Source organism: Haemaphysalis longicornis, unplaced genomic scaffold, assembly GCF_048455015.1.
Source record: "Haemaphysalis longicornis isolate Haplotype H1 unplaced genomic scaffold, Haemaphysalis longicornis Haplotype H1 scaffold_2, whole genome shotgun sequence".
Taxonomy (NCBI): Eukaryota; Metazoa; Arthropoda; class Arachnida; order Ixodida; family Ixodidae; genus Haemaphysalis; species Haemaphysalis longicornis.
Window position 1 is genome coordinate 249,244,893 of NW_027526295.1, and position 25,306 is coordinate 249,270,198.

The window sequence follows — 25,306 nt, forward strand, 5'->3', positions numbered from 1 at the left end:
AAAACTGAAAGTAAAAAATAATTGACTATGTTATGGATGAGGTTGATCTGACTGGAACAAATTCCGATGTGTCAGACGAAACAGTGCCAAGTCAAGTGCAGTAGTCGAATCGGAGCCTCTGGTTCGGCAGAGAGCCAGAGGCTTCGAAAATTTGATTCGTAGTAAAGCAGCCTGAGGCCGAATCAAATTTTCTATATATGGCTTACCTGCTCAATATAAGATCTGTTCGCACCCCTCCTCTCTCCACCCCCGTCCCTCTATCCTACATCTCAGCTGTGAGGAGCGCCACGTAGTGCAGAGGTCCGATTTAGTGATTTCACTAACACCCTCTCAGATCATTCCTAGAGTTCTAAATGTGGCGGAGAAATGAACTCGAGACATCATAAGTTAAACGTGATGCCAACAAAACAATGCGAATCATATCAGCAAGCCTCTACACAAGAACGTATTCCGCAAAACGGTTTAGGCAGAATACTCGATGTGATAGAGTCAATGGGGTTCGCCGACAGAAATCTGTCACATAACCGCAATCTCAATACTAGCGCTGACCCCACTGCATCATTCGGGATGATCGCCCATATTCTTTCTCAGCGCGTCATACGAGTAGCGATAGCACGCGGCTAACCGGAATAAGGAGGTCCCCCAACCGAGTCGATCGACCTAACGGCGAAGTCCTGTTTGATGCGGCCTAGAATGAATGGAGCAGCGTGTCCGACAAAGACCGAGGAAACGCCTAATGTCCAAGGAAAGAGACGTCTAGCCTTGCAGTCCCTTCTTCAACCTGCCCCTACTGCCCTGCCCTTGTTGCAGAGACGGCATTGTATCACTTCCTTCAAAGACGTGTCCAGGGCTCCAAAAAGCCAGAGATCGACACATGAGGACGCAGGGCGCCCTCCCGGTATTTATCTGTGAACGCACAGCCCCCTTTGCAAAAAACTGTTGGACTTCATTTCTGGAACTAAACTATATAGTTTCCAGTTGTGCACGAAGCCACCCGCATCATGGCGTTTTCTTTTCCTTTCTGTCTGTACCTTACCTATATCCTATCTTGTACACAGTATTTTCATGTTTCTTTTGCGCTGTGGCAAAATGGCGCAATAAAAAGCCTCTGGATTGCGGCGCGTGCACCCGCCATCAGGCGTTATCGGCTTTTTAGTGTTTTTGCGTATTTGGCGGTGTTTTGTTTAAAAAAAAAAACCCAAATCGTATCGCGAATAAAATGCCTGATTCAGGGTACAACTTGTAATTATAAGCACTGCTGGTAATTACACAATACGACCAGTAGTATGCGGCTAACAGAATTTCGCCAGAGCTCCGGGACCTGTTTGTAATCTTGGTCCAAGTTGACAGGGATAGATATGGCAGCCTAATCTGGTTGGTTAACGTTTCTCTCCTCCACCCCTCTTTCCCTGTCGTCTGGGAGGCCACAAGAAGATCCAAACCAACGTCTCTGACAACTGTGGAGAAAATTGCTTTGCAGATACCTTATAGAAAGCAACGCCGAATTCACAGAGTTGGAATGCGTTTTTAACATCTCTGCCCGGCAACTCTCTCCCCGCTTACTGAGGTATAATTCACACGAAGGTGACGGTGCGTGCATGCTTGTGTCAGAGGTTGGCGGTACACCGCCCTGTCTATAACGCCAGTAGGTGGTACCCCTTACGTTCTTGAGGACGACGTAGCAGTAGAGGCACTGGCCCTTGACCTTGTGGACCCGGGGCACGGCGGCGGCCTCTGCCAGCTCGTGGACGGACAGCAGCGCCGCTTCGACCTGGGCCGTCGAGATGAGGTGGCCCGACACGTTCAGCATGTCGTCCACGCGCCCCGTGATCCAGTAGTACCCGTCCTCGTCCCGCCGGGCGCCTGCGCGGGCCGAAAGGGCGTACCGACGAATCAAGACCGCGGAATATTGTAGCGTGGCCTGCAGCACACGTTTCGACAGTATTGTTCGACCACTCTTAGGGGATTCCCTTCAGATGTGTGAAGGCTTCTGCAAAGGAGAAGTTGAGACGATGCAATAGCATAAAAAGAACCTGGTCACGCTGGTGACATTTTCTGGGTTGTTTAATTAACACGGTGCGCTGCCAGTTTTTGCGTGCTCGTCAAAATTATTGATTATGCGTGAAATTTCACCTTGAAAACAAGTAAGGGCTGGCCGTTTTTAGCATAATGCGTCAAGAGCAAGCGCCAGGCATCACATAGAGTTTCTATAATACATAAAATATAGACAACTATGCGTTTGTGGTGTGTTTCACCTAGAGTTTTCTTTTTTTCTTCTACAAACGTTGTCAATAAAACCGTGTAGGTGTGGTATGGCGTTGCCCTGTACATGAATGAGGACAAGAAACACTTTGTTGGTCCGTTTCCTAACGAAAGGAGACGTACCGTCGCCCGTGAAGTAGTAGCCTGGAAACTTGGTGAAGTAGCTCTTCTGGAAGCGGTCGTGGTCCTTGTACAAAGTGCGCATCATACCGGGCCATGGCTTCTTGATCACCTGCGATGAGAAGAGGACTGTTACAGAGGCGGCATCGGCTCGTACACTGACGTTGTAATGAGCGAGCCTTTCCGTGGCCTAGAATAAATATTGGAAGCGTAGACGGAGAAGGGGGTGGGTGGGAAGGGGCCACCTTTTAGTGACAGCATTGAGTGGGGACTCGGCGTCATCGCGATCGTAACAATCGGCACAACAAGAAAAGCGGGTAAGTTCTTACGACATTCACCACCTCGCCGCTATATATCTGCTTTCCGTTCTACACCACCAACACAACAATCATCATCATCATCAAGAACAAATACAACAACTAATGCAGCAGCCGCCTTTTTATGTCCATTCCATGACGAAAGCCTTCCCTATCGACTTCTATCGTACACTGCCCTAACCATTCCACCACGACTGCATGCACCCCATTTCTTCCCTAACTGCGCGAGACATGCTGTCGTTATTGCCCTACGCCCGTGTATCTCAAAGGGAGGTTCGTGAGGGCCCTCCCTTTATCTTTTATTTGTCTTTCTTTCTTTTTTGCTTTTTTTTTTTTTGCATTGCCAAACCTTGCCGCATTGCACGCATGTTTGACTTCTCGTAGCAGATGCGTTAAAGTCGGCTTTTTTCCCAGCACTGCGACTGTGAAAGTAAGCCAGACACACAAAAGGCGGACGTAAATAACTTAGTTTATGGGCGAGTAAGCTACCAGAGCAAATTGTTTGACAATATGAAACTTATCGCACTGGGATCCTCACTCCAGTTATGCAAGCCCAGAAGAGATCCTCGGCACAGTGAGGTTGTGAACCATTGCTAGATGCAAAACATTTGCCAATGACAGGTTAAGGCTGGCTTTGTTGCATAGCCTCTACGGCTTGCGGTTGAGCACGCTGCATAGCGAAACCGTTAAAGGAAGAAGAATCTAGTGAAAATTATGGTTGCAATCAGAAGCAACTTTTTGTTCACCGTTAAGTTGCTAGTTATCTTAGTCAGTTGTGACACAAGCGGACATTCACTGTCGTTGTATCTGCGTTAATAAAATTACAAGGAGATCGAACACCGCATTTTTTTAAAAGCAGTGCGAAAGGTAAACAGGCATGAGTCACTTTACATTATTATTTGTAAACTTCTCTCACTAGGAGTCTGTAAAATCACACTTTGAGAAGCCCCTACGTATGTTCTGTTAGCGGCTTATTGCTTTTGTTTTTACGGTGGCATCGAGCCACTGCTAGAATTTCGAGTGGACGAAATGGCAGTTAAAGTGGAGAGTTAAGCTTTGTCGTCGCTCGCAGGTAGCATCTTTCCTTTCAAAGTTAACGCTGTAGGAACGCTTTAGAACATTAACTTTTAAAGCAAAAATGTCGGCTGTTCACGTTACCCGTTCACTCATCGAGGGCGATAAAAATTTACTACAACGATGATAATGATAACAAAGGATTTATGATAATTGCAATTTTTATGTATTAGTCACCAAAGCAGTTATATCATTTACAATAACGACGCAATACCAACGCTCAATAAGCGCATTAATTCTGTTCTGAGCAATTTTTCCCCGAAATCGCGCGCAATGCTCCTAGTCTCAATGAGGTCTTGTTTGGTGGGAGACCCGACATGGTTAGGTTGATGGCACTACACACCTCCGTAGGCGTAATTTTGAGGCGAGCCGCTCATTTCAGAATCGGCTAGTTTTGGACAGCGATGGAAGAGGAGATAAGTAAGAGGTGGATGCGTTCACAGGACAGAGCTGTCAAGTTTCAACAGCGTCGTGTTGGACGTACCAGGTAACCCTCTCCAGGCCCCTTGATCTCCTTGCCGTCCTGGTCGAGGATGGCTGGAAGCACGCCGAAGAAAGGAAGCGTCTGCGGCAGTCAACAGTGCAAGAGAAGTGTGAGACAACTGATGCTGAACAGAGACTCTTTCAACACTCTTTCACTAAGCTGAGAAGACAAAGATAAAGCGCTGTAGATGTTTTGCGGGTCAAAATCAGCGCTGTATCAGGCTGTCTGAACTGGATCTCCTGACGAGCAACCGAGGCGTGTGTACCGCGCGACCCAACTGCATGACGCTATCTGTAATTAGGTCAAGGCCGTGGCCATAGTAAAACGTGGGGGCTAGAGGGTCATCGTCGCCATTTGGTTCGCATGCTTTATGTCGTTATTTTCGCACGTTGTGGCAGCTGCGTTTCGCAGCAAGTATATTTTGGTGTGGAAAACATCTCCCACATTTCTGCACACTGCAACACGCTAGCCACTTCCCTACTTCGACAATGTACACTCTAAATGCTACTTTAGCTGCCGCAATGTCATAGACCTCCCCCGGACTTTTTTCTTCCGCCACTCACCGCTGCTCCTGGCTTGAGGGGCGTACAGCCAGGCAGGGGTGTGATCATCTGCCCGCCCTGTTTTGGGGGGGGGGGGGGGGGGGAAGAAAAAAAAGACAAAGCTCAGAATGGTTCAAACTGTAACTACTCTGATCTTACGCTCGGACATGGAAGCTATTATGCGTCGCATGCGCTACACAAAAACATTAGATTGCTAAAGCGAAGCTTTCAGCCTCTCGCTGATGTTGTCTATAGTCCACACGAGACGTACTGCAGGAAAGCTAACTTTCTCTGACGAAGAAGATGATCGTGAGGGCAGTGAATACGAATCAAAGCGCTTCCTGTTGTCGGAAACGAACACGCATGGGTCCCTCGCATTATGTTGCCGACATCTATTCGATCGCGCCATCACGGCAAGGTCGAGACAGTTCGGATTTGTAGGGGGGGGGGGGGGGGGGGGGGCATGGACGTGCAAAGTCAGACAGAAAATGTACCCCGCCGTTTAACGACGACGATGGGTGAACGCTTGGGAAAGCCAAGGATTGCACGTATCGGTAAAGCGCTATAGATAATAATCGCAGTACAGCAAACCATCCCGATAAGAAATAAGTTACGTGTATGGCATGGTATAATGTGGGTCCGCTCTCTTCGCGACAGAGGGGTAGTTGATTTTTATAATCAAGAATGAAGTTGAATGAGTGATGCCATTTATATGATCATCTATGTTATAAAGCATATGGACAATTCGTCCCCCCCCCCCCCCCCCCCCCGGACCTGTAAGTCTGCAACACCTCCGATAGACACTTTCACTCTTTACTTCGTGCATTGAAGCACTTTGAAAATCATGGTCATCGCCAGCACCGACTTCTACCTACCTCTACCTCTACTCTACCTCAACCTACTCTTTCTTGTTTGTTTTTATGGCGATATATTTTTTTAAAGTGCCTTTCAAATTTGTTCATTGCTCCGACTGAAAAGGAAGCCGGCCAATAGCCGCAAAATGGCTTGAATGACCTCCCTGAATCCCGCAAACAGTGCCTAGGCTGAACAAGAAGGACAAGCTAGTTTATAAATTACCTGATCGTAGAGCGGCATTATTTGGCGTGGATGCTTCGTCGCCACTAATCTAAGGCGTGGACACACTTGTCGACAAAGTCCTAAAAGCATTTTAGATTTTGGAAAAAGTTGAAGAAAGTATTGCACAATGCTTCCTTGAGGTTGAGTTTGGTATCTGGTGTGCCTCGTACTGCCGAAGCCGCCTTGCACCAATGCTCTGGTGCTCGCGCACTCGTTTTCTCCTCTGGCATGGAGTCGGTTTAGGAGTGACTGTATGAGCGACCCGTTGACTAGTTTTTGCTTATAATCTTTTTAGGCTGTAATCCAGGTGCTAACGTTTGGATTTATTCCCTGTAAGCGCACTGAAGCTCTGCAAAGATGCAGTTTCCGTCCTCACCGTTTCGGTCTGCCAGTACGTATCCAGGACGGTGCAGCGGCAGTCACCGACCACGTGGTGGTACCAGAACCAAGCATCCGGACCAATGGGCTCTCCAGCGACGCCAAGAATCTTCAGCGACTTGCGGCTATACCTGTGAAGTTTCGATGTACATGGAAAAGTCACCGCGGTTACGCTTTTTTAAAAACACAAAACACTGTCCCATGTGGCCGCTGAAGGGCGCTCTAAGAGTTTTTCGAAAACAAACCGTATATGTAAGTCTAATATAAATGTATGTTATAACTTCTACAAATACACGCTTTTTAAAGGCACAAACGTCACCTCTTAAATATTATAAAGTAGGTTCCGGCACATGGACAAGTGGAAAGAATTGCCTCATTTTCTATTTCAGTCAAATCTCCTGCATTCTCGTACAGGTACGGTCAGAAGATTTATGCGGTTGACTGAGATAGCTGTAATCTCTATTGACTGTCGGCGTCTATATGATGTAATCAGCTAAAAAAAAGCTAATATGACGTAAAGGACCAAGGGTGAAGTTGCAGAGAGAAGACGGCCTGATCGACTCACTTTTTGACGTACGTATCGCCGTACTTCATGAGTGCACGAATAGCCGTGGGTGCCGTGTAGAACTTGGACACCTTGTAGTGGTCGATGATCTCCCAGAAGCGACCGGGATCAGGGTAGAAGGGCACGCCTTCGAACTGCGCAGCATAATCGAAGGGTATTCCTCGTAATACATGCGATGCTCGGGTTGGCCGATTTCCTATAAAGTATTTCTCTAACGGCGGATTCAGCGGAAAAGTGCCAGCGGTATTTCCTTTGGGCCAAAGAATGGCGTGAGAAATTTTATTTTGCACCATGGATCAGGGGGACGGCGGAAGCCGGAAAGTCTGGTGCAAGAAAGAGCAGCGGTATACATACTTAACCTTTACGCTTATATCTTTCTCTGATTTTGGCTTCCTTTGCTCGCTCTAAATGCACGATGTTCTGTTTTAGTAAACATGTAAAAAATCCTTACACCTTCCAGAGTGCCAAATAGCAGAACAGTGTGCGGAAAGAAATAATTAGCTGGGCCCCTGCAGTCAACTGCGACAGGATAAACGGCAACAGGATAAAATGCAATAATTTAAACATTTGCTTCACACATTTTCTTCAACTGTTTATCTTGTGTGCGTTTGTACTAGATATGTGTTTTAACTAGGGTGGAATCTAACGGCTGTGATTGCGGCTGCAAGTGATTGTACTGACATTAAGGAGCGTTAATTCTAATAGTGCGCAGTATGGGGCAGCTTATTTCGTACAGTGAACGAAGATTTTCATTCGCCAATGAGAAATATTAGCTTACATGGAAAAAAGTTCCTCATGTTCCTCGTGGTCCCCCAATTGCCCGCATTGGAGCAACAGCTCATAGCAGTCCGTATGGCCGAAGCCACCGCAAGGATACAAAAAATTCTGGCTGACAGCTAAGGCAGGGAGATCGTTCAAGACGTCTTTCCTTAATCTTCAACATCAAATGAAGACATCTATTTGTCTCTCTCTCTCTTGTGGTACCCCAAGCCGCAACAATGGCTCAGGATGGCTTGTACTACCTTTTCTTTTGCCTGTCCACAACCTGTATACTAGGACCAAGAAGTGTAGTGAAGACAGTGCAGAACACAGAGGATACAGTCATCGACTCACGAGAACGCTGGTGGCGCCGTTCGCCAGCACTCCGTAGACGACGTGCGTGTGGCCAGTAACCCAGCCGACGTCGGCTGTGCAGAAAAAGACGTCCTCAGGCCTGTAGTCGAACGTGTAGTAGATGGTCGACAGCGCATACAGCAAGTAGCCACCCGTTGTGTGGATTACGCCCTTGGGACGACCGGTCGAGCCGCTGCATAAAAAAAAGGAAAAAAAATTGGATGCGTTTAACGGGTTAGCGCAACCTCTGCTCTCAATATTCGCTTTTAGGCCTCACTTGGAAGACACTTGCAGCCTAGGAGTAGCAGTACTGCCAAAGCGATGGCGCCCAATACCGACACGCTTCAAGGTTTACACTATAACGACGACGCGGCGTAGAAACAATGCTTTCGAAATCGTTTCTTTTGCATGAGTTATAATCGCGCCAGCTTCTTGCTCATTTTGAACCTTTTATTCTATTAATCATGAAGCATCTTATAACTGCTCGGCATGAAATTGGGCGGCGACGCGGCATTGAACCAATTGCGAATTGCATTCCAGTTGGGCTTTTAATCTGAAAACATTAAATGTCCCATTATGGTGAGATCCGGCGCCAGCGTGTGTGGGCAATGGTGTCAGAAATGACTGACGACGAAAAGAGAAAAAAAGTAAACAAAAAAATTCAATGTATTTGGGTCTGGCATTCGAATCTGGGGTCTATGGACTGCGAGTTCATAACTAAACCTCCCCGCTCAAAGTGTGATGCATCCGAAGCCTGACTAGTTCTGACTAGTTGCGAAACGTGTATTTTAAATGTGCTTTAGCTCAGTATTCCTGGTTTTCAACAAGGCACAATTTCCGGTATCGTAGCTCATTGAAATAACTCTACCTTCGCGTTTTCGAACTTTCGAAATACTTCGAGCATTTATTTAACGAGTTCGAAAATTTGTTGAAATTTTTTGAAATGTCGCGCTATTCGCTTCGATATTCCAGAGTGTAGAACATTCGCACACCCCTACCGATTACCTATTTATGCCATAGTACACCCTAGTACTACGTAGAGCCGCAATATGGTGGAAGACGGCAAAGCCGATACTGGCGGAGTTACTATCAGGGAAACGCTTTAAATGAACCAACGAGCAAAAAAAGCCAGTGTCGGTAACAGAAATAACTGAAAAATTAGGAGCTCTTCCTCGCTGTGAAGGTGGATAGCCAGCGAAGCATTTCAACCCACGACATACAGGTGACATAATATAGGCGAAAGGAAAAAGCCAATGACTCGTGCGCTTCCACAGTGCAAGCGTCCAATCACCATTCGTTTCAAGGGCAGGGGTGCGGAGAGGCGGAGAAGGGTGCGTGCCGTCAGAATAAAATTTGCTCTTACCTTGCGCCTAAATTCTATTCTGCGTCACCTCTATGTCGTGTGCTAAATAACTTTGCTGGTCATCCACCTTCACAGGGTAGAATATCTCTTGATTTTTCTGCTACGGGCGCCGGTTTTTTCCCTCAGTGGGCCATTTAAAGTTTTCGCTTTAAAAAGCTGTCAGTACTATTCGCCCTTGCTGTCTTTTACCATATTATGCATTTACGTAGTACTCGGATGCACTAGGCTACACATAGGTAATCTATAGGGGTGTGCGAGTGCTCGGTACTTTAGATATCGAAGCGAATAATTCGGGTAATAACGCGATACTTGAATCGGTTTTGAATCGAGTAGCACTATTTGAAAATTTCAATTAAGATTTTCGAAGTATTTCGAAGAACGGCGAGGGACAGTTGTTTCAATGAACGCGGACACACGACATTGCGCCTTGTTGGAAACCAGATATGTCCCGCTAAAAACATGTCAAATATACTCTTCGCAACGTGTTAGCACTAGTTGCGCGTCTTGGCCGCTTTGGCCGCTTACGACTGACCGCCACAAACATACACCACAATTCGCCGCTAGCGGCGATGGGCTTTTCCGCACTGCTCTGGTGTCGTGGGGCAAAACGGCAGGAGGGAGGCGCGTTTGGGGAGTTCCTGTTACCTCCTTGTCATTGGGCCAACTGCACCATTGTTGTTCTCCATGTGCATCCTGATAACATCGTCGCGCTCAAGCTGCTCCGCTCAGCTCCTTCTAGATGAGAAAGCCCAGCTGGTCAAACGATTTGAGCAATTGATCTTAATTTTAAAAAGTGAAATGTGCTCTTTTTATATGGGACACTAAAACAATGCTTCTTAAGCTTTGCGGCTGTGGACACCGAGATACAGCTTTCTTGGTAAGAAGGCGTTGACACTACGGTACTCCCGAACCTACCTACCAACCCCGTACCTTTGTTATCACGCGCTTGCGCCAATATTGGTCTCAGCCCTTTTTATAGGTTTATATTAGGCACTGAATGACCTTCGCGGAACATATTTAAGGTACTCGTGCATGCGTGTCTGGTTAGTGATGGGAATCGATGCGTTGTTAGTACTTGAAAAGTGCCCTGCGAGCAAGTGCGAAGCGGGGATGCTACATGCACGCCATGGGTAAAGTCAGGTGCCCTACGCACCTAATTACTTTTCTAAAACTTACATGAACGTACATGAAACTGCCATTTACGCTTTAGACAGAAATGTGTTAATCTCAACTTGTCAGAATATGGTTGAGGCCACCCTATCAGATGAAGGTTGCCTCTACACAAGACGGAAAGAAAAAGGTGAAAGAAAGACAGGAATGTTCACCATGATGTGGCCTAGTTTGCTGCACTACACGTGAAGAAAGAGGAAAACGGGAAAGAAAAGAAAGCAATGAAAGAACGCGAAAGATGAGGGCAGAGCGTAAAAAGATGGGCCCAGCGCTAGGACACTACATGTTATGTTAGAGTTCAACCCGCCGCGGTGGCTCAGTGGCTAAGGCGTTGCGCTGCTGAGCACGAGGTCACGGGTTCAATTCCCGGCCGCGGCGGCCGCTTTTCTGATGGAGGCGAAAAGCAAAAACGCCCGTGTGTACGAGATTTCGGCGCGCGTTTAAAATCCCCAGGTGGTCAAAATTAATCCGGAGCCCTCCACTACGGCGCGCCTCATCGCCTGCGCTGCGTCGGCGCGTTAAGCCCTACAATCAATATGTTAGAGTTCAGTGAGCGTCTTTTGCTGCAGTCTCTTGTGCAAGTCCTCGTTTTCAGGATAGCGCATGAGCGCTTCCTGATGACGGAGAAAGCCAGTGAGCTAGAATTTTGTCCTTAGAGAACCGCCGCCGAGATTCTAGGTGATATCACCAATAAAGCTAGAAGCAGCAAAATAGCTTTTGTACGTTTGTTTCATGATATACAAACATTTTGCAAACCTTTTTTTCACTCATTATTCTACGGGCTAGTCACTGAATCACGCCTAAGGAATTCGAAATTTTAGTTTCCTGCTTGGAAATAACTAAACATTCGCTTCAACTCAAAAATACCCACCCCGATTCACAACTACTCGAACGTTGTTCGCTTTGCATTCACTTCAAAAAAATCAATCAAATTACTCCCCAAACACCCACCTCTAGTAAGTAAACTGTGCAAGAAGTAAGCCATGAAATACCCTTATTCTTACAGATAAGCTTCTGCGGCTCACAAAACTGCACCTGCCGGCTACAGTAGCCTTTTTTTCAGTATTTTGTTTATTAGTTTTCCGCACTTTTTAACTTCCCACAACTACGTTTTTTTTTCTGTGCGTTTCCTGTTAACACTTTGTTACTTCGGCTCCTCACTCCGCTGCGCTCCCAAAGTTCTGCTGACAAGTGTAAACAGATTAATAATATTTTCGTATTTGCATGAAGCTGCGCGAATCAGATAGAAATTCTGTGCTGTGACCCCCAATTTATTGCCAGCGTTCATCAAATGTCGAAACATAGACGCGTTGGTATTGTATTTTAAGCCTTATTCGTGTCCGCGGCGACATCGCACGATAGTGCATAGAAGCATTAAGGTCGTTGCGCAGCATTTGAAAATATGTCACCGCGTGTTTACATGACGTGGTAAAGCATGTGTTTTGATAGCCCTGAGCCCACAATGCTGGCAAGTGGGACATACCTCGTGTAGAGCAGGAACATCGGGTCTTCAGCCTCGACCCAGACAACGTCGCAGACATTGCTCTGTTTGCTGACTTCATCGTGCCACCACGAGTACACGTCTTCGGTGCCGCTTTGCTGCATTGGAAGGTAAAGACATGGTTGGATTTAAATGAGCAACCAAGCCGAAGAGGCACCTGCCACCGCAATCTCGAAGGAAGGAAGGAAGGAATAGTATAGGAAAGGCAGGGAGGTTAACCAGAATACTGTCCGGTTGGCTACCCTACTCAGGGGGGAGGGGATATGGGAAATGAAAGGGAAAGAAAGGACAGCGGTACATATTAAAGGAGCAAATGAGAGAAAGAAAAGTAGAAAAAACACAAGGCGTGACCAGGCAACTATAAAGGCGGTACAAACAACGCACACAACCAGAAAATGCACAAAACTAATACGGTCCACTGATAAAATGGGCGAACTAAGGGCACTGCACTATAGTAATGTCCTTACAATCGTTGAAACAGGCCCGTGTCCTTCAAAAAGAGCAGTAGGGCTTTTATAGCCTTTTCGGCCTGTGTCGGACAACGCCTATGGCACAAAATTGTCTGCGCTGTAAAGGGGAGGTCGTCGAGTCGGCGAAGTGTGGTGGAGAGCTGTTGCCTCGGCGTTATGAAGCGGTCACAATGGCACAGAAGGTGTTCAATCGTCTCGTCGGTGGCGCACGCATCACAAGCAGGGCTGTTGGCCATTCCAATGGTGTAGGAGTAAGCACCGGGGAAGGCAACACCTAGCCACAGGCGACAAAGTAAGGTGACGTCCGAGCGTGGCACATTATTAGGTAGGTGGCGCTGCAAATCTGGGTCGAGCGAGTAAAGACGAGCGTTGGAGAACTCGGGTGTATTCCACTTGGCGAGAGTGACTTCCCGGGCAATGGACCGCAGCGACCTTGCTGCATCAGTGCGTGATAGAGGAATGCGGGTCAATCTTGCACTTGTGTGGGCGCCATGAGCCGCTCTATCGGCCTGTTCGTTCCCAGTAATGCCGCAGTGGCTTGGGAGCCACTGGAAAACGATATCATGTCTATGCCTGACTAATGTGTCATATAAGCATCAGATTTCAGCCACAAGTTGTTCGTATGGGCCGCGGCGGAGGGCAGATTGGATGCACTGAAGAGCGGACCTCGAATTTCTTATTAAATACTGTGAAGAAACCACTGGGTCATTTTGAGCGCTTAGGGAGAGAAATACTGAATAATTAAGACCGGGCAAGGAATTTACGAATGCCATAACATATCGTGCATACGGTTTCCTTGGCTTTTACTGCATACAAATACGGCAGTTGCCAGCAGGGATCGAGCCCTTTATTTTGTGCGTTGCAGCAAAGCACATTAATCACCCCGCTACAGAGAGGAGCAAAGGTTACTAAGGCACTAGAGTCTAGACCAGGGGTTAAGAACAGACGCCTGTTAAAATAACAAGATGGGGAGGTGGTGTGGGCCGCAGATGGAGACACGAAGGAACTTTAAATATGTAAATAATGAACAGAACGAGAAAAAAAGAAAATAAATGGATCAATGCACGTTGTGAATTAGATACCACGTGAAAACACAAAACCAGATTGACTGGGGGGGCAGTCCGAACGAGGGCAAGAACAACACAGGATTCTTTGTGATTTGAAATTTAGCACACTTCTCAGTTAATTATGCCGGTAAAACTTAAAGAAACTGCAGATTTATCCTATCAGATTAACATAGGACTCTCTGTTTCACGGCGGTCCTGAGATACTGCTGGAGTGGCTTATGAACAGGGACTTCATATTATTTGCATAGAAATCGCGGCTGACAGTTATTCGCAATACGCGCAAGGATAAAGCTTCCATGGTGGTGTAGTCATTTGAGCAGTCTAACATCGTATAATTTGTTTCTAAGTAGTTCCCCTAAAACAGAGGTTACAACAATTTTCTGTAACCAAACTCCTCCCCTAGCGGCCAACGCATTGAAAGCTGACGGGATTTCCTAAATGTTTACAACTACACGGTCTATCAAAAAAACAAAAAAAAACAAATTAGGCTAACTAAAATGAAAGTTGGCGAAGTGATTAAGTCGTCTCAGTCCCCCCTTGCTTTATGTTTTTTTTTTTCATTTCAGGGTATCTACGTTAAACTGAAGGCTTCAGGGCATTGGCAAGAAAGTGGCTTTGCTGCTGCAAATCGTGTTCTGTCGTTGGACACGATTGAACTATTTGGGGTATCGGTATACAACCTTACTGGTCAATGCAACAGCCCTTTTCGTTCCCTTTCAATGTGACCAATTAGGCCCATAAAAGTCGATAATTTAGTGGCATGCACAATGTACGCAGCTGTGATTGATGTTGAAGTTAATATCTGAATAAACAAGGTAAGAATCAAAGAGAAAACAAACGCCTACCATCCCTGGATCTTAAAGCGTTGTGCTGCTGAGCCCAGTTACGCGGGTTCGATTCCCGGTCTCGCCGGCCGCTTTTCTGACGAAGGCAAAAAGCGGAAACGCCTGTGTGTTCGAGATTTCGGTGCACGTTACAGATCCACAGGTGGTCAAAACTGATCCGGAGTCTTCCACTACGGCGTGCATCATCGCCTGTGCAGCGTCAGCTCGTTGAACCCTATAATCAATCGGTACCTGGATATTGATGCTGACTTTCTTCAATTAGCTAACAACGAAAAATGCTTAAAAATAATTAAAAGTCAAACCAAACAAAACGAAAATAAGCGATGGAGGTCTGTTTTGTACTGCAAAGATTCCTCTCACATCGCCTAGATTTTCGTGTCTGTAGGCTTGTCTTTATAGCGTACAAAGGCTCTGAAAATTATCACGGGCATAACATAATTCATTATCGGTGCTTACCGTGAAGCTGCGGCACGTTTCGCACATTATCGGGCATAGAAAAAGCAAACGCGTTTTTCTGTAGCCCAACAAAGCCCTAAAGACAGAAAATCTTGACACTCACCGCCCATCCTCCAAGTTATTCACTTAAAAAAAACAAAACAAAACGATTCCTTGTGCACTTCGCTAAATTAATCAATAATTTTGATGCCAATGTGTACTTGAAGCATGGAACTACCATGATTGGGCTCTATAAATGTTAAAACGCCGGCGACGTTTCACTCGAGACTTCGGATATTTAAATTACATCCTTTAGCGCTTTTTGAAACTAAAGGAAGAAACGAGACCAGCTTCTTTTGAAACTGGTGTCGTCAGGATTTATGGATTGATAAGTCATCAGGAATTAACTTCTCGTGTTCTTAATTACCATAGAAATTTCCTTTCACGACGTAGATAAGTAGGTGAGGGTGTCCCCGACGTTGGGGTAAAAGGGAGGGAATTCGTGGGCTAAGACTTGCCCCAGCTCTTTTCATTATTTTTCAGGAGGCCGTTTAATGCATGCATACTTGATGCATCGAACTACAGGAAATCAAACATCGGTTAAGGAGTAAAGGAGTAAAGGAGTAAAAGTTTATTGGCATAACTTCCATACAGCTGAGAGCCAGAGACAGCCAAAAGGCAGGAGCCCATACACCAGAGTGCTGGCCGCCTCCTCAGCTGTACGTTAACAATATGAAGGACATGTGAAAACGATTATGGTAATCTATATACAGATGAGGGGAGTTATAGTTATATATACAGTAGTATATACATAAGACGCACTTGTTTGCCCGAGATATAAATGCGGATTAAACTAACTGAGCTATCTGAGAGACAATATGCAAAATATTCTGCATCATTATTGTTTAAGGCACAATTCATTTTTAGCATGCTTTGTTCTACAACCGAACATTGCTACAATTGTTCCATTCTTTTTTCAGCGAGAGCGCTAAATACGAGAGTTATCGTTTCCACAATACGGCTCGCTTCAGACTATGCCGTTAAAGGGCCCCAGCAGCACAATCAATGCGTAAGGATTCTTGGGTGACTCCCACCAAAGTCTGCCCGGTCGTCTGTCCATAAGGCGCGCCACTGCGCGCTCCTTAGGCAAACACGGCTCATCTGAAAATTAGTGTAAAAGCGACGTTTGGGCCAGTGCCTTTCACTTCCAGGCACGCGCATATCACTGGAGGGAGCACCGTTTGCGCGCGTTGTGCACGCGCGAGCAGGCTTCGCGCTTTCGGCGACGCTCAAGGGTCTGTGCACGGCTGCTGGACGAAACGCAAAAGGTGTGGGATGCCACGCGGCACAACATCCCACACGCATGCTGCACACTAATAACTCAATTAGCATCAGGCGACTACCAAAGTATGTTCCCGCTGACTTTCATTTTTCTTCTTGGGCAAGTGAATGCGGTTGTGCGCTGAGTCGTGGTAACCGAAAGAAAAAAAGAAATACACAAAGAGCAAAGGATCATGATAAATAATGAGAAGACACGTGCACGTTCCGCAATTGGGCGCTCATGCTTTCCCAATCCCTACATCATAAGAAGTGCCTAAGTGTCCTTGCCATATCTCTAATAAAATGTCATTTATTTACCAAAGACCCTTTAATTAAAAGGCTCTACAACCTATCTTTCAACTTTCTTTAACTTCTAAAACACTTTTAGAACGAGGTCAATAGGCACTTCCACTCCTTAGATTAAGTTGCCAGGAAACATCTGCAGGAACTTCGTAAAGAGATTGCAGAAAAAGTGACATTTCGCAAAGAGCAAGGAGTCCAGTTGAATACGAACACCTCAAGACTACTTTGCAGAACTCTTATTAATTTTTGCGTTAATCATCGTCAAAAGATAAGGTTATGGCGGATAGTGTCCATGTCCCTGGAACCCAGTAGAACAATCTAGTCGAACTAACACCGCGCACAAAGCAAGTTGTCCCCTGCCATAATAGCTGCGGGAAAGTAGTTTGCGTAACGCTCAAGAATTCCGCATTAATCCGTCCGGAAAGAACTGAGATGAGCTGGACAGCTGCACTTGCCGCCAAATGTTAGTGCTGTAATCTTTCTCTCTTTACTATAGTGTTATTCTAAAACTGTGGCATTGTTTGTGTGTTTCAGTGACGTGATTCCAGCAATCACGCGGCTATTGTCTGGCTTCCTTGCCGTTTGCAGAAACGAACACATTCGATGGACGCTTAATCGCAACAAAAGCAAAGCATCTACAAAGCTGAGTTTTTTTCACGACGAGTCGAAAAATAAGCATAGCCTTGCTTACACAGTTTTGTGCTAAGTCACTCTAAGAGGGGTGAACATGTTGGAGTTCTTTAGTGCAGCACGTCTCGCCTCCGAAACACTGATACTGAAACATTCACATATGTATACACGCTCTTAGTCGCGTCCTGGATGGCGTCCTATTTATATGTAGTGGGCAGTCTCAATAGCGTGATATAAGAGGCCCTGACAGACTTCTTTTCCGTGACAAAATCTCAGGTGGTTGCAGCACGCTTATATGCTGCGCCAACAGCCCGTGTCACGGCTGTAAAATAGCAGACAGTCTGCCGCCAGGAAATAAATAAAAAATGGGGTCAATCGTGAAGGTCCGAGCGATATGTGTGGCTTGCGGCGCATGCGCGTATCTCTCCTCACACAATGGCCCGCAAGCTTCCTTTGCGGTGGCCAACGACGCGCGCCCGATGAACCGGCGAAAGCCAAAAAAGATTTTAAAAAATCTCGCGCGCACATGCGCAGTAGGAGTGGGAAAAAGTTCGCGCGCGGCGAGTTGGGGTCCGGTGATTTGTCGCTATCGCGCACGTGCGCAGTATGGAGGAATTTCATCTCGGAGCAAGTTGGGGTCACGCGCTTTTTGACTCTTGCTCTGTGTAGTTCATACTCAGTTCATAGACAGTTCATACACGTTCGCTTCCGCTGACATCAAATGTATGCTTCGAGGTCGGTGTAATAGTGGAAACAACTGCGAATGCGATGGGTTTATTAGGACCACTGGGAACGCAAGCCAAGTAGCGGCGCCATGTCAAGCCGGCTGGTGTGTCTTTTGCGGGCATAGTCCGGTTGAACACGAACGGATAGGTAAGGCCCTGGATTTCTTGTTTTTTTTTCGAGGGGTTGGAAGGGGGGGGGGGCGCAGACTGTAAAAATTAGTGTTTGCAGTCAAGTTGTAATGGCCACGAAATTATGCCTTTTTCATCGTCGTAAGAAGCCCGCGCCAAAACCGTTGTTCTGCGATACCCGGTGTCGTGCGGTAAATTTGACGTGCTTTATAGAGAGGATTCGGTTTCCCAGTGCGGCGGCCGCTTTGGAATCCAGGCGAAAAATGAAAACGCTTGCACATGTGAGGTACTTCCGTTGCCGTAATAAGTACCGTGGTACCATAAAGAAATTGCATTTTTTAACGTGTTTCATTGTTCAGGACAAGGCACATAAAACCCAGTTTGAATTTTGTATTTTTCAATGCTCAATGGCCATGGCACTGCTTGTCATTTTCGGTAGGCGTAGCAAAAAGTTAGGTAACGTTTTTTCGTAACTAGGTTTTCGAGTCGTCGTTTCGGCTAGTGACTTTTCTGGCACGTTATTCTGTGGCGATTTCTAAACTTCATTACGGTGCGTTTAAGTTGTAAAGTTTTCCCATGAAGCAATATTTATGAGTAACACCAGCCCCCATCTTGTTGTGTTCAGCACGGATGTCGCCTGTCTGGAGTGTCAACTCGCGGTTTGCAGAAACACGATAGCATTGGCAGCGCAAACGCGGCGCGTCACCGGCGTAGAGGTCGGTAGAAGCGGTGGCTTCTAGTGTTACCGATGCGCTGGCTGTTGCTCCGTGCGCACAGTTTACCTGTGCTGTAGCAGAACCTACTGCTAGCAATTTTGTTCTATCTTTCATAAAATGTTTTGCGCTATACTATTCGAGGAAATTGTTTCATAAAATGAAACTAGGGCACATTACCCTCCTCATGTAACAGCGAACAGTTTCGTTACGACGTCCAGTTGACGTGTCGGTGTCAAATAAAATTATGGCAACGTTTTCTCGCACGCTTTTGCACTGAAAAAGCGCTCGGCCTTCGTATGTAATATGAAGAAAACCTCCTTTTGGAGAACGTTTGAATCTACAAGCATTAAGAAAGAACTAATTGCCTAAACTACAGCGATGCACTTGCCTGATTTATGATATTTTCACATATCTGCTAAGGCGTTGGTGATACTTCTGCTGCGCCCCTTCAGGCTATACTGTTGTACCGCCGATAAATAACACCACCATTTTGTACCTGGTCACTTTTTCCCCTGCCGTTTTTTTTCTTCACGCAGTGCCAACACAAGAGATTGCTACCCGTGACTCAACGTTTTTGAAATGTTTACAACGCTGTTTCCCATCCAGTGCGACGAAATTTCAGAAGCAGCATCTCCCGGGCCAAAGATTGCTTGGGGAGATTCTACAAAGGTCATCTACATCATCGGAAGTGGTGTACCTGGACCATAATTGAAGCCCGGAGAAAGTACTTTTTTTTTGTTTTGTAATATATTACATTAAGGACATGAGATACCCGTCAGCTTTAGGCCAAACATTGGGCATTATACAGTCAGTAGCTTCTAAAAAAGATGAGTTTTCTACCTGTTTTGTAAGCTGCAAGCTGCTGAAAATTCCATAAATCAAAACAATAATTTTATCTTGACAGGTCCTTATTTGCTCCTCCGGAGAGAAATATCTTCATTTCTGTGTTCCATAAGGGAAATATGCTAATGTTTGTATTTGTTATTTCAGTATAACTCTTTCGTGCTCATATTTGTATTTTGGATATCAAATAAAAAGAAAACATCGTTCCTTCGACATGGTGCCGTTTATATATTTTTCATCTCACACTTTTGCATGCACATGAATTCGAGAATGTCAAATTACTTAACATTTGCATACCCAACTCCGTCCTCTGTTCATGTCCCAAGCTTGTATGAGTAGACTATCACCTCAAGATCCGTATACGTTTAAGGTATACAGATACTTGCTTTACAGCTTTGCTTGCAACATGGCATTACGAATATAAGTTTTTTTTATTTCGCGGTATGTCTATCGACGCCTGATAAATCAGGTGGCAAAACACTGAGATTATAAAGGTAAAACCTCATTGCATGGAAACTGAGGTCATGAAGATGTTCCAGAAGTGCACAAATTACAAATGTGTTAGTGCAATTGCAGCCATTGCAGCCTATTTATTGGTGGCATTGTTTTATACGGTCTAAACTTCAGATGCACAAGGGTGCGTTCATGCCCAAGTGCTATGGTTTTGGTGAACGGCCTTGAAAATGTTGATAATGCTGAAATGTGACTTTGCGCTTCCACGTACAATCACATAACTCGTTAATAACAAAAGCGCGAATGAAATGAGGCTACTCCGAAAAAATTGCAGAAATTCAGTGAATTGTCTACTAATGCTCAGCATTCTTATGCCGCTTCTCTTGAGTGTGAGTCTTTTAGAGCCAATTTTCTTGTTTTATCTAAGTCCTGTCCGTCCAATTATCTCCATTTACCCTATTATAACGATCACAGGTGTTACTTGCGCCAAATCTACATTTTTTTGTAAATGAAGGACGTTACACGGCTCACCATTTTCCGTATTTTTAATATTTTTCTTGTTTTTTAGTTTTTCAAAAATTCTGTTTGACCAATTATGTCCATCTACGCTATGAAAACGATTACACGTGGAATTTCCGCAAAATCTGCATTATTGTGGAAATGCAGGGCGTTATACGGTTCGCCCTTTTCCATCATTTTTTCTTATGTTTTTCTTGATTTTAGTTTCTCAAAATTTTGTCTGACCAATGATCCTCATTTACGATATTATAACGATTAAGGGTGAAACTTCCGCGAAACCTGTATTTTTCTGGAAATGCAGGGCGTTACAAGTTACACGGCCGAGCGCTTATCCCGTCTGCGCGAGAAAACGCTAAGATATTCTTTGTGTACTCGCGATCCATAAAAAAAGAAACGCAATATTGAAAGGGCCGTTCGAAGGCTCCTTACCTGGGCGTTGGAGCGCCGTCAACGCAGCAATTCTGCAGGCGTCGCGACATAGTGTTATATAAAGTGAGTGATTTAATATTGGCTAATTACATTATCAGATGCATAATTTACTACGCCCCCCTATTACAAAAATAAAGGTCAAGGCATGTAACCACATTATCAGAAGAGCTACGACGAGCACAAAAAATTCAGTACACCATTTCATGCTTGGTATACTTGCCACTCGTGACGAGACAGCTCTTATTTTCAGCACGACAGTGCACCTTACGTGTTAGTTATTTTGCAAGCATTGCGATAGGGCACTTTCCTCTAATGACCAAGAATATACTTTTGGTAACAAGGCAGAAGAACTGTTATCAAATCCGTTTGCATGGGTGGAATAAAGCCCTGCAAGTTGGAACGGGCACACAGCATGACAAAAGGTTCCAGCTCGTAGCAATGTACTTCAATTCCCGCAAACCGTAGTATTATGAGTATTTGGCACAGCGATTCAAAAATGGCAGTCTAAAGAAAGCCACTCGCCACCGAATGTGTTATTTAAGACTCCTGCTTGACGCGCAACAGCATGCAGTAAACTTATAAGTCCATGTTTTCACTCCCCAGCAGCCCGTGGGTCGTGGCGCACTGGTTATGATATTCGCCTGTTGCGTTGTAGTCGACCCAGATTCGATTCTCCGTAGGGTTGTGTGTCTGTGCTCGTGTGTACTTTGTGGGTTTTCTATGATGCAACATGCGTTAGAGCATTCGTCGCGGGGTGCTGGCGTTGGCCTGGCGATGCGAGCGAAAAAAAAAACGAATAAAATTATTATGCCTGAGTGGTTTTCTTTTCCATTTTTTTTTTTGTGAAAAGCAACAAAGACGTTTATTTGAGTGGCCGTATGATTTGGGGGCCGCTTCGTAAGCGGTAATAGGTTAGCATAATGTGCTGCGTAGAAAAATTACGGCCAATGGCCCGCCGAACACACGGCCCGGGATTTAGGTAGCCCTCTGGTTAGGCGGCCCGCAAGAGGGCCGCTTAAACGCTGGGCCGCTTGCGTTCGAGGCCGCCTGAACCGCCGCTTTATAAGCGGCTTTAAAGTGACGTGGCGGCCCGCCTGTATGTGGGTCGTATAACCAGGAATTGACTAAGAGTGATGCACAGAAGAAGACAGAACATTGAAGAAGAAGACGACAGAACACTGAATATGCGCTGCTGTCAGTTAATCCGTATTGAGCAGTAAAACATAAAATGCGGAGAAGCTTTCGTGCATATATTGCATACGATTGTTTTTCCCGCCAGTACACTGAATGGGGAGGCACCGGTGACGTTACAAGGAAAAATCATGCACCGCTCCTACTAACAACGATGGTTGAACGCGAAGCTTTCCCGTGACGGATTATTTGGTTGGTCAATCCCACACTGCGATTATGCGCTACTCTGGAGGTACGCACCACTGTTCTGGGATACCCACAGCACCTCTCGGGTGTGCACTCCGTAGGCCTAACTAACGTTTGGGTTTGGGGTGTATACGGCGCGAAGCGCGGTAGTTGCTGCTGGGCGTTCGCATCCCTCATGTCGAAATGGAGCAATCGGATAGACGCCAGCTTAATTATGCAAGGAACTCAGGTTCATCGCTTTATGCGAAAGGGTAGTATCGCAATTAAAAATAACTGCGGCCATGGTAAGCGTTTTTTTTTTTTTTTTCACTTCATCCCGATCATTCATCATCATCGTCAGAGAAAGTTGGCTTTTCTGCAGGGTGCACTGGCGTACAATGGCATCAGTGAGGACTCTGAAGCTTCGCTTTAAAAAGAGGACATTGTGCCCTTCTTATTTGAGTGTCTGTGTCTGTTTTAATCAGCAATTTTTTTAGTTGACGGTACTTATAGATGTTGAACGACACGATCACTCGTGACCTGTCTATTTCGGAGTCACTACTACCATAACTTGATCTATTCAAAACAACCGTGCAGTCAGCTTGGAACTGTACTCTCCACTCGAGCTCCAGATAAGCAGCCTCTGACCTTTGTGAACGCAGCGCTCTAGCGCCGCGATATTCACAGCGCGGCACCGCCGTCCCGTAACGTCAAAGTCTGCACTTAGGAAACGAAAGACCGAAAACAGCCACAGCTGTTTGCAGTTTGTTGGGCTCCGCTGGAAGCGGGGCCGGACTCGTGCAGCTGGTTTGCACTGTACTCAATGCCGCTGTCGTTGCAGCTTGCTCTTGTTTCTTCTGATTCCTCCGTCTACAGCTAATGGGCTTTTTTCTCCTCTCGCGGTCGCAACAAACCGGCGAGCACGAAAGCGTTCACAGGGCTCGCTGCGTGGTTTTATGGTTTGTCCAGTAGGCGCTCGCATTCAGAGGTCCGAATTCAGTGCGTAAGAGGAGGATGAGAAATATAAAGATGAGCAGCGTGTTCATGCTGTGCAGGCCTTCGTTAGGCGGGACACCTCTGCCCTGGCGATGTGGGCACACTTCATCTGCACCTCATTGCAGGTACAGAGGCGAAACACGGGTAAGGGCAGGAAGAGGAAAAGGAGGTCGAAAATACATTCTCTCCACTAGTTGTCCTCCGCATTCATTTCTGCGGGGAGTTTATATTTATTCCAACTCCTCCTCCACTACGCCAACTGGCCATCCGACCCGCCAGTAACTACTACTGTGGTTGTAACCTACCTCCGAGGTGCCAAGATTACCACCCAGTTTTTTTTTTTTGGCTCTCAGCGTAGGCAACGTAAAGTGCCGTTAAGGCTCGTTTGTCACTTTATTCGGTAAGAATCTCGCAGCTGTCCTAAATGTTAAATTATACATAACACCCTGTCTCGCAGAAACATACAAGAACACACAAAAAGATACGGACGACAGAGGTGCTTAATAGTCCTTACGCCTCGTGCTCCCATCGAATTTATCGCGGGATGTGACTATGTATAATTATGAAAAAACAGCTTGCCCAACGTTCGGCTGCTGTTACAGTGTTAAACGGCGCGTTGACCTGGACGAAGAAATATGGACTGATGCTGAGATACCGAGCCAGTCTGCACGTACATCCAAAATTTGATCTAACGAAACCCGATCTTACGAGTTTCCCGATCTAACGAACAAATACGGATTCCTCCGCAGGGGCCTATACGGCTCAATGCTTTTATAAACTCGGACTAACGAAATAGGTTCAGCGCCATTCCCCATTTAACGAAGTATTTCGACAAACGAACACGTTTGAAAAGGAAAACTTCCGAATGCGTTTAGTCAGAACGCCATGAAGACTATTGCGCCACGTCAGAAAAAAACGAGGCATCTAGTTTCGTTTATACGGAGCTCTTCAAGATAACCTCAGCACTCCCGTGGCCGCAGACCACGGCATCCCGACCAGCACGCTTCCCGAAATTTTTAAAGGAAAGGACGGCGTCATTCATGCCACTTCATTTTGGACCGCATCGAAGAAACAGAACCTCAAGACCACCAAGCATGAGAAGTCGGATGAAGCCCTGTTTACGTGGTTCAAAAATATGACAAAAGCTCAGCGGGAAAGTGGAACAACAAAAAGGTCTGTGTTTCGCACGCTGCTGGGGTGCGACGACTACAGGGCCAGCCCCGGCTCTGTTATTATTCTCACGGCAGACTATTAGCGCATTGTAAATTAAAATGATCGGCAGGCGAGCGTCGCTGCCGCCGCAGTTACGATGTCATGATAGATAACGCGTCATGTGACGATGGCATGTGCCTTTATATTTAAACATTGAATTTATGGAATCAACTGCCTGTAATATGACACTCCCGATTTTACGAAGTTGTCGATTCAACGAAATAATTCGGGGTTACCGGTGACTTCGCTAGATCGGGTATTGACTGTATACGGTCAAGACAGGGAGGCAACTGAGAACACATGGCCGGACTCAAAAAGCCGCGTGCTGGTGGCATACCTTGACATGCATGAAAACGCCTTTGCTTTTTCTTGGCGCGAGGGGAGGGGGGAGGAGGGAGGAGAAGGAGGAGGGAGATGGTCGACGACAGTCGGGTTTTTGAAGGAGTGGGTGCGCAATCTTAACTGTCGCCCAAATAGAGGATGTGGTGTTTTATCCTAAAAATCCAGCTGTTGTAACTGTCAATTCTTTCGAACGATCAAACGAACCCGCCTCACGATAAATTACTTCGTCCGTGCCCGGAAACAATATCGACGCAGTGCGCTCTATCGTTTGACCTGTGTTATTATATCCCTTGTGAGTAATGAAAGAGCGCTTTCGGAGGCAGGCGCGCAGTAGACATGCGTCGGGGTCTTCTGCAGGCTAAACGCAAACGGGACAATGTGTATGTAGATCATTCTATTTCCCAGAGCGAATAAGATACGTCACCGCGGGAACGAGGTACTTAATAATTAGACGCACTTATTGAGACTGCGCAGATTAAAGTCGTAGGTCCCGGTAATAGTTCCCGTTCAGCTGGCACCCACCCACCCCTCATATCCGTGTACGCTACCA

At 46.1% G+C, this 25,306-nt stretch overlaps 1 protein-coding gene across 1 annotated transcript in view; it reads right to left on the reverse strand.

Annotated features, from left to right (window-relative positions):
• Positions 1 to 25,306, reverse strand: part of LOC144170361 (acetyl-coenzyme A synthetase, cytoplasmic-like) — a 64,346-nt gene that overhangs the window by 5,035 nt on the left and 34,005 nt on the right. The window contains exons 7-14 of the mRNA XM_077700122.1: positions 11,949 to 12,064; positions 7,933 to 8,125; positions 6,820 to 6,953; positions 6,253 to 6,385; positions 4,821 to 4,877; positions 4,258 to 4,338; positions 2,386 to 2,494; positions 1,664 to 1,863 (exon numbers count right to left, since the gene is read on the reverse strand). Of these exons, the coding sequence (XP_077556248.1) occupies positions 1,664 to 1,863; positions 2,386 to 2,494; positions 4,258 to 4,338; positions 4,821 to 4,877; positions 6,253 to 6,385; positions 6,820 to 6,953; positions 7,933 to 8,125; positions 11,949 to 12,064 (1,023 nt within the window). The remainder of the gene's footprint in view (positions 1 to 1,663; positions 1,864 to 2,385; positions 2,495 to 4,257; positions 4,339 to 4,820; positions 4,878 to 6,252; positions 6,386 to 6,819; positions 6,954 to 7,932; positions 8,126 to 11,948; positions 12,065 to 25,306) is intronic.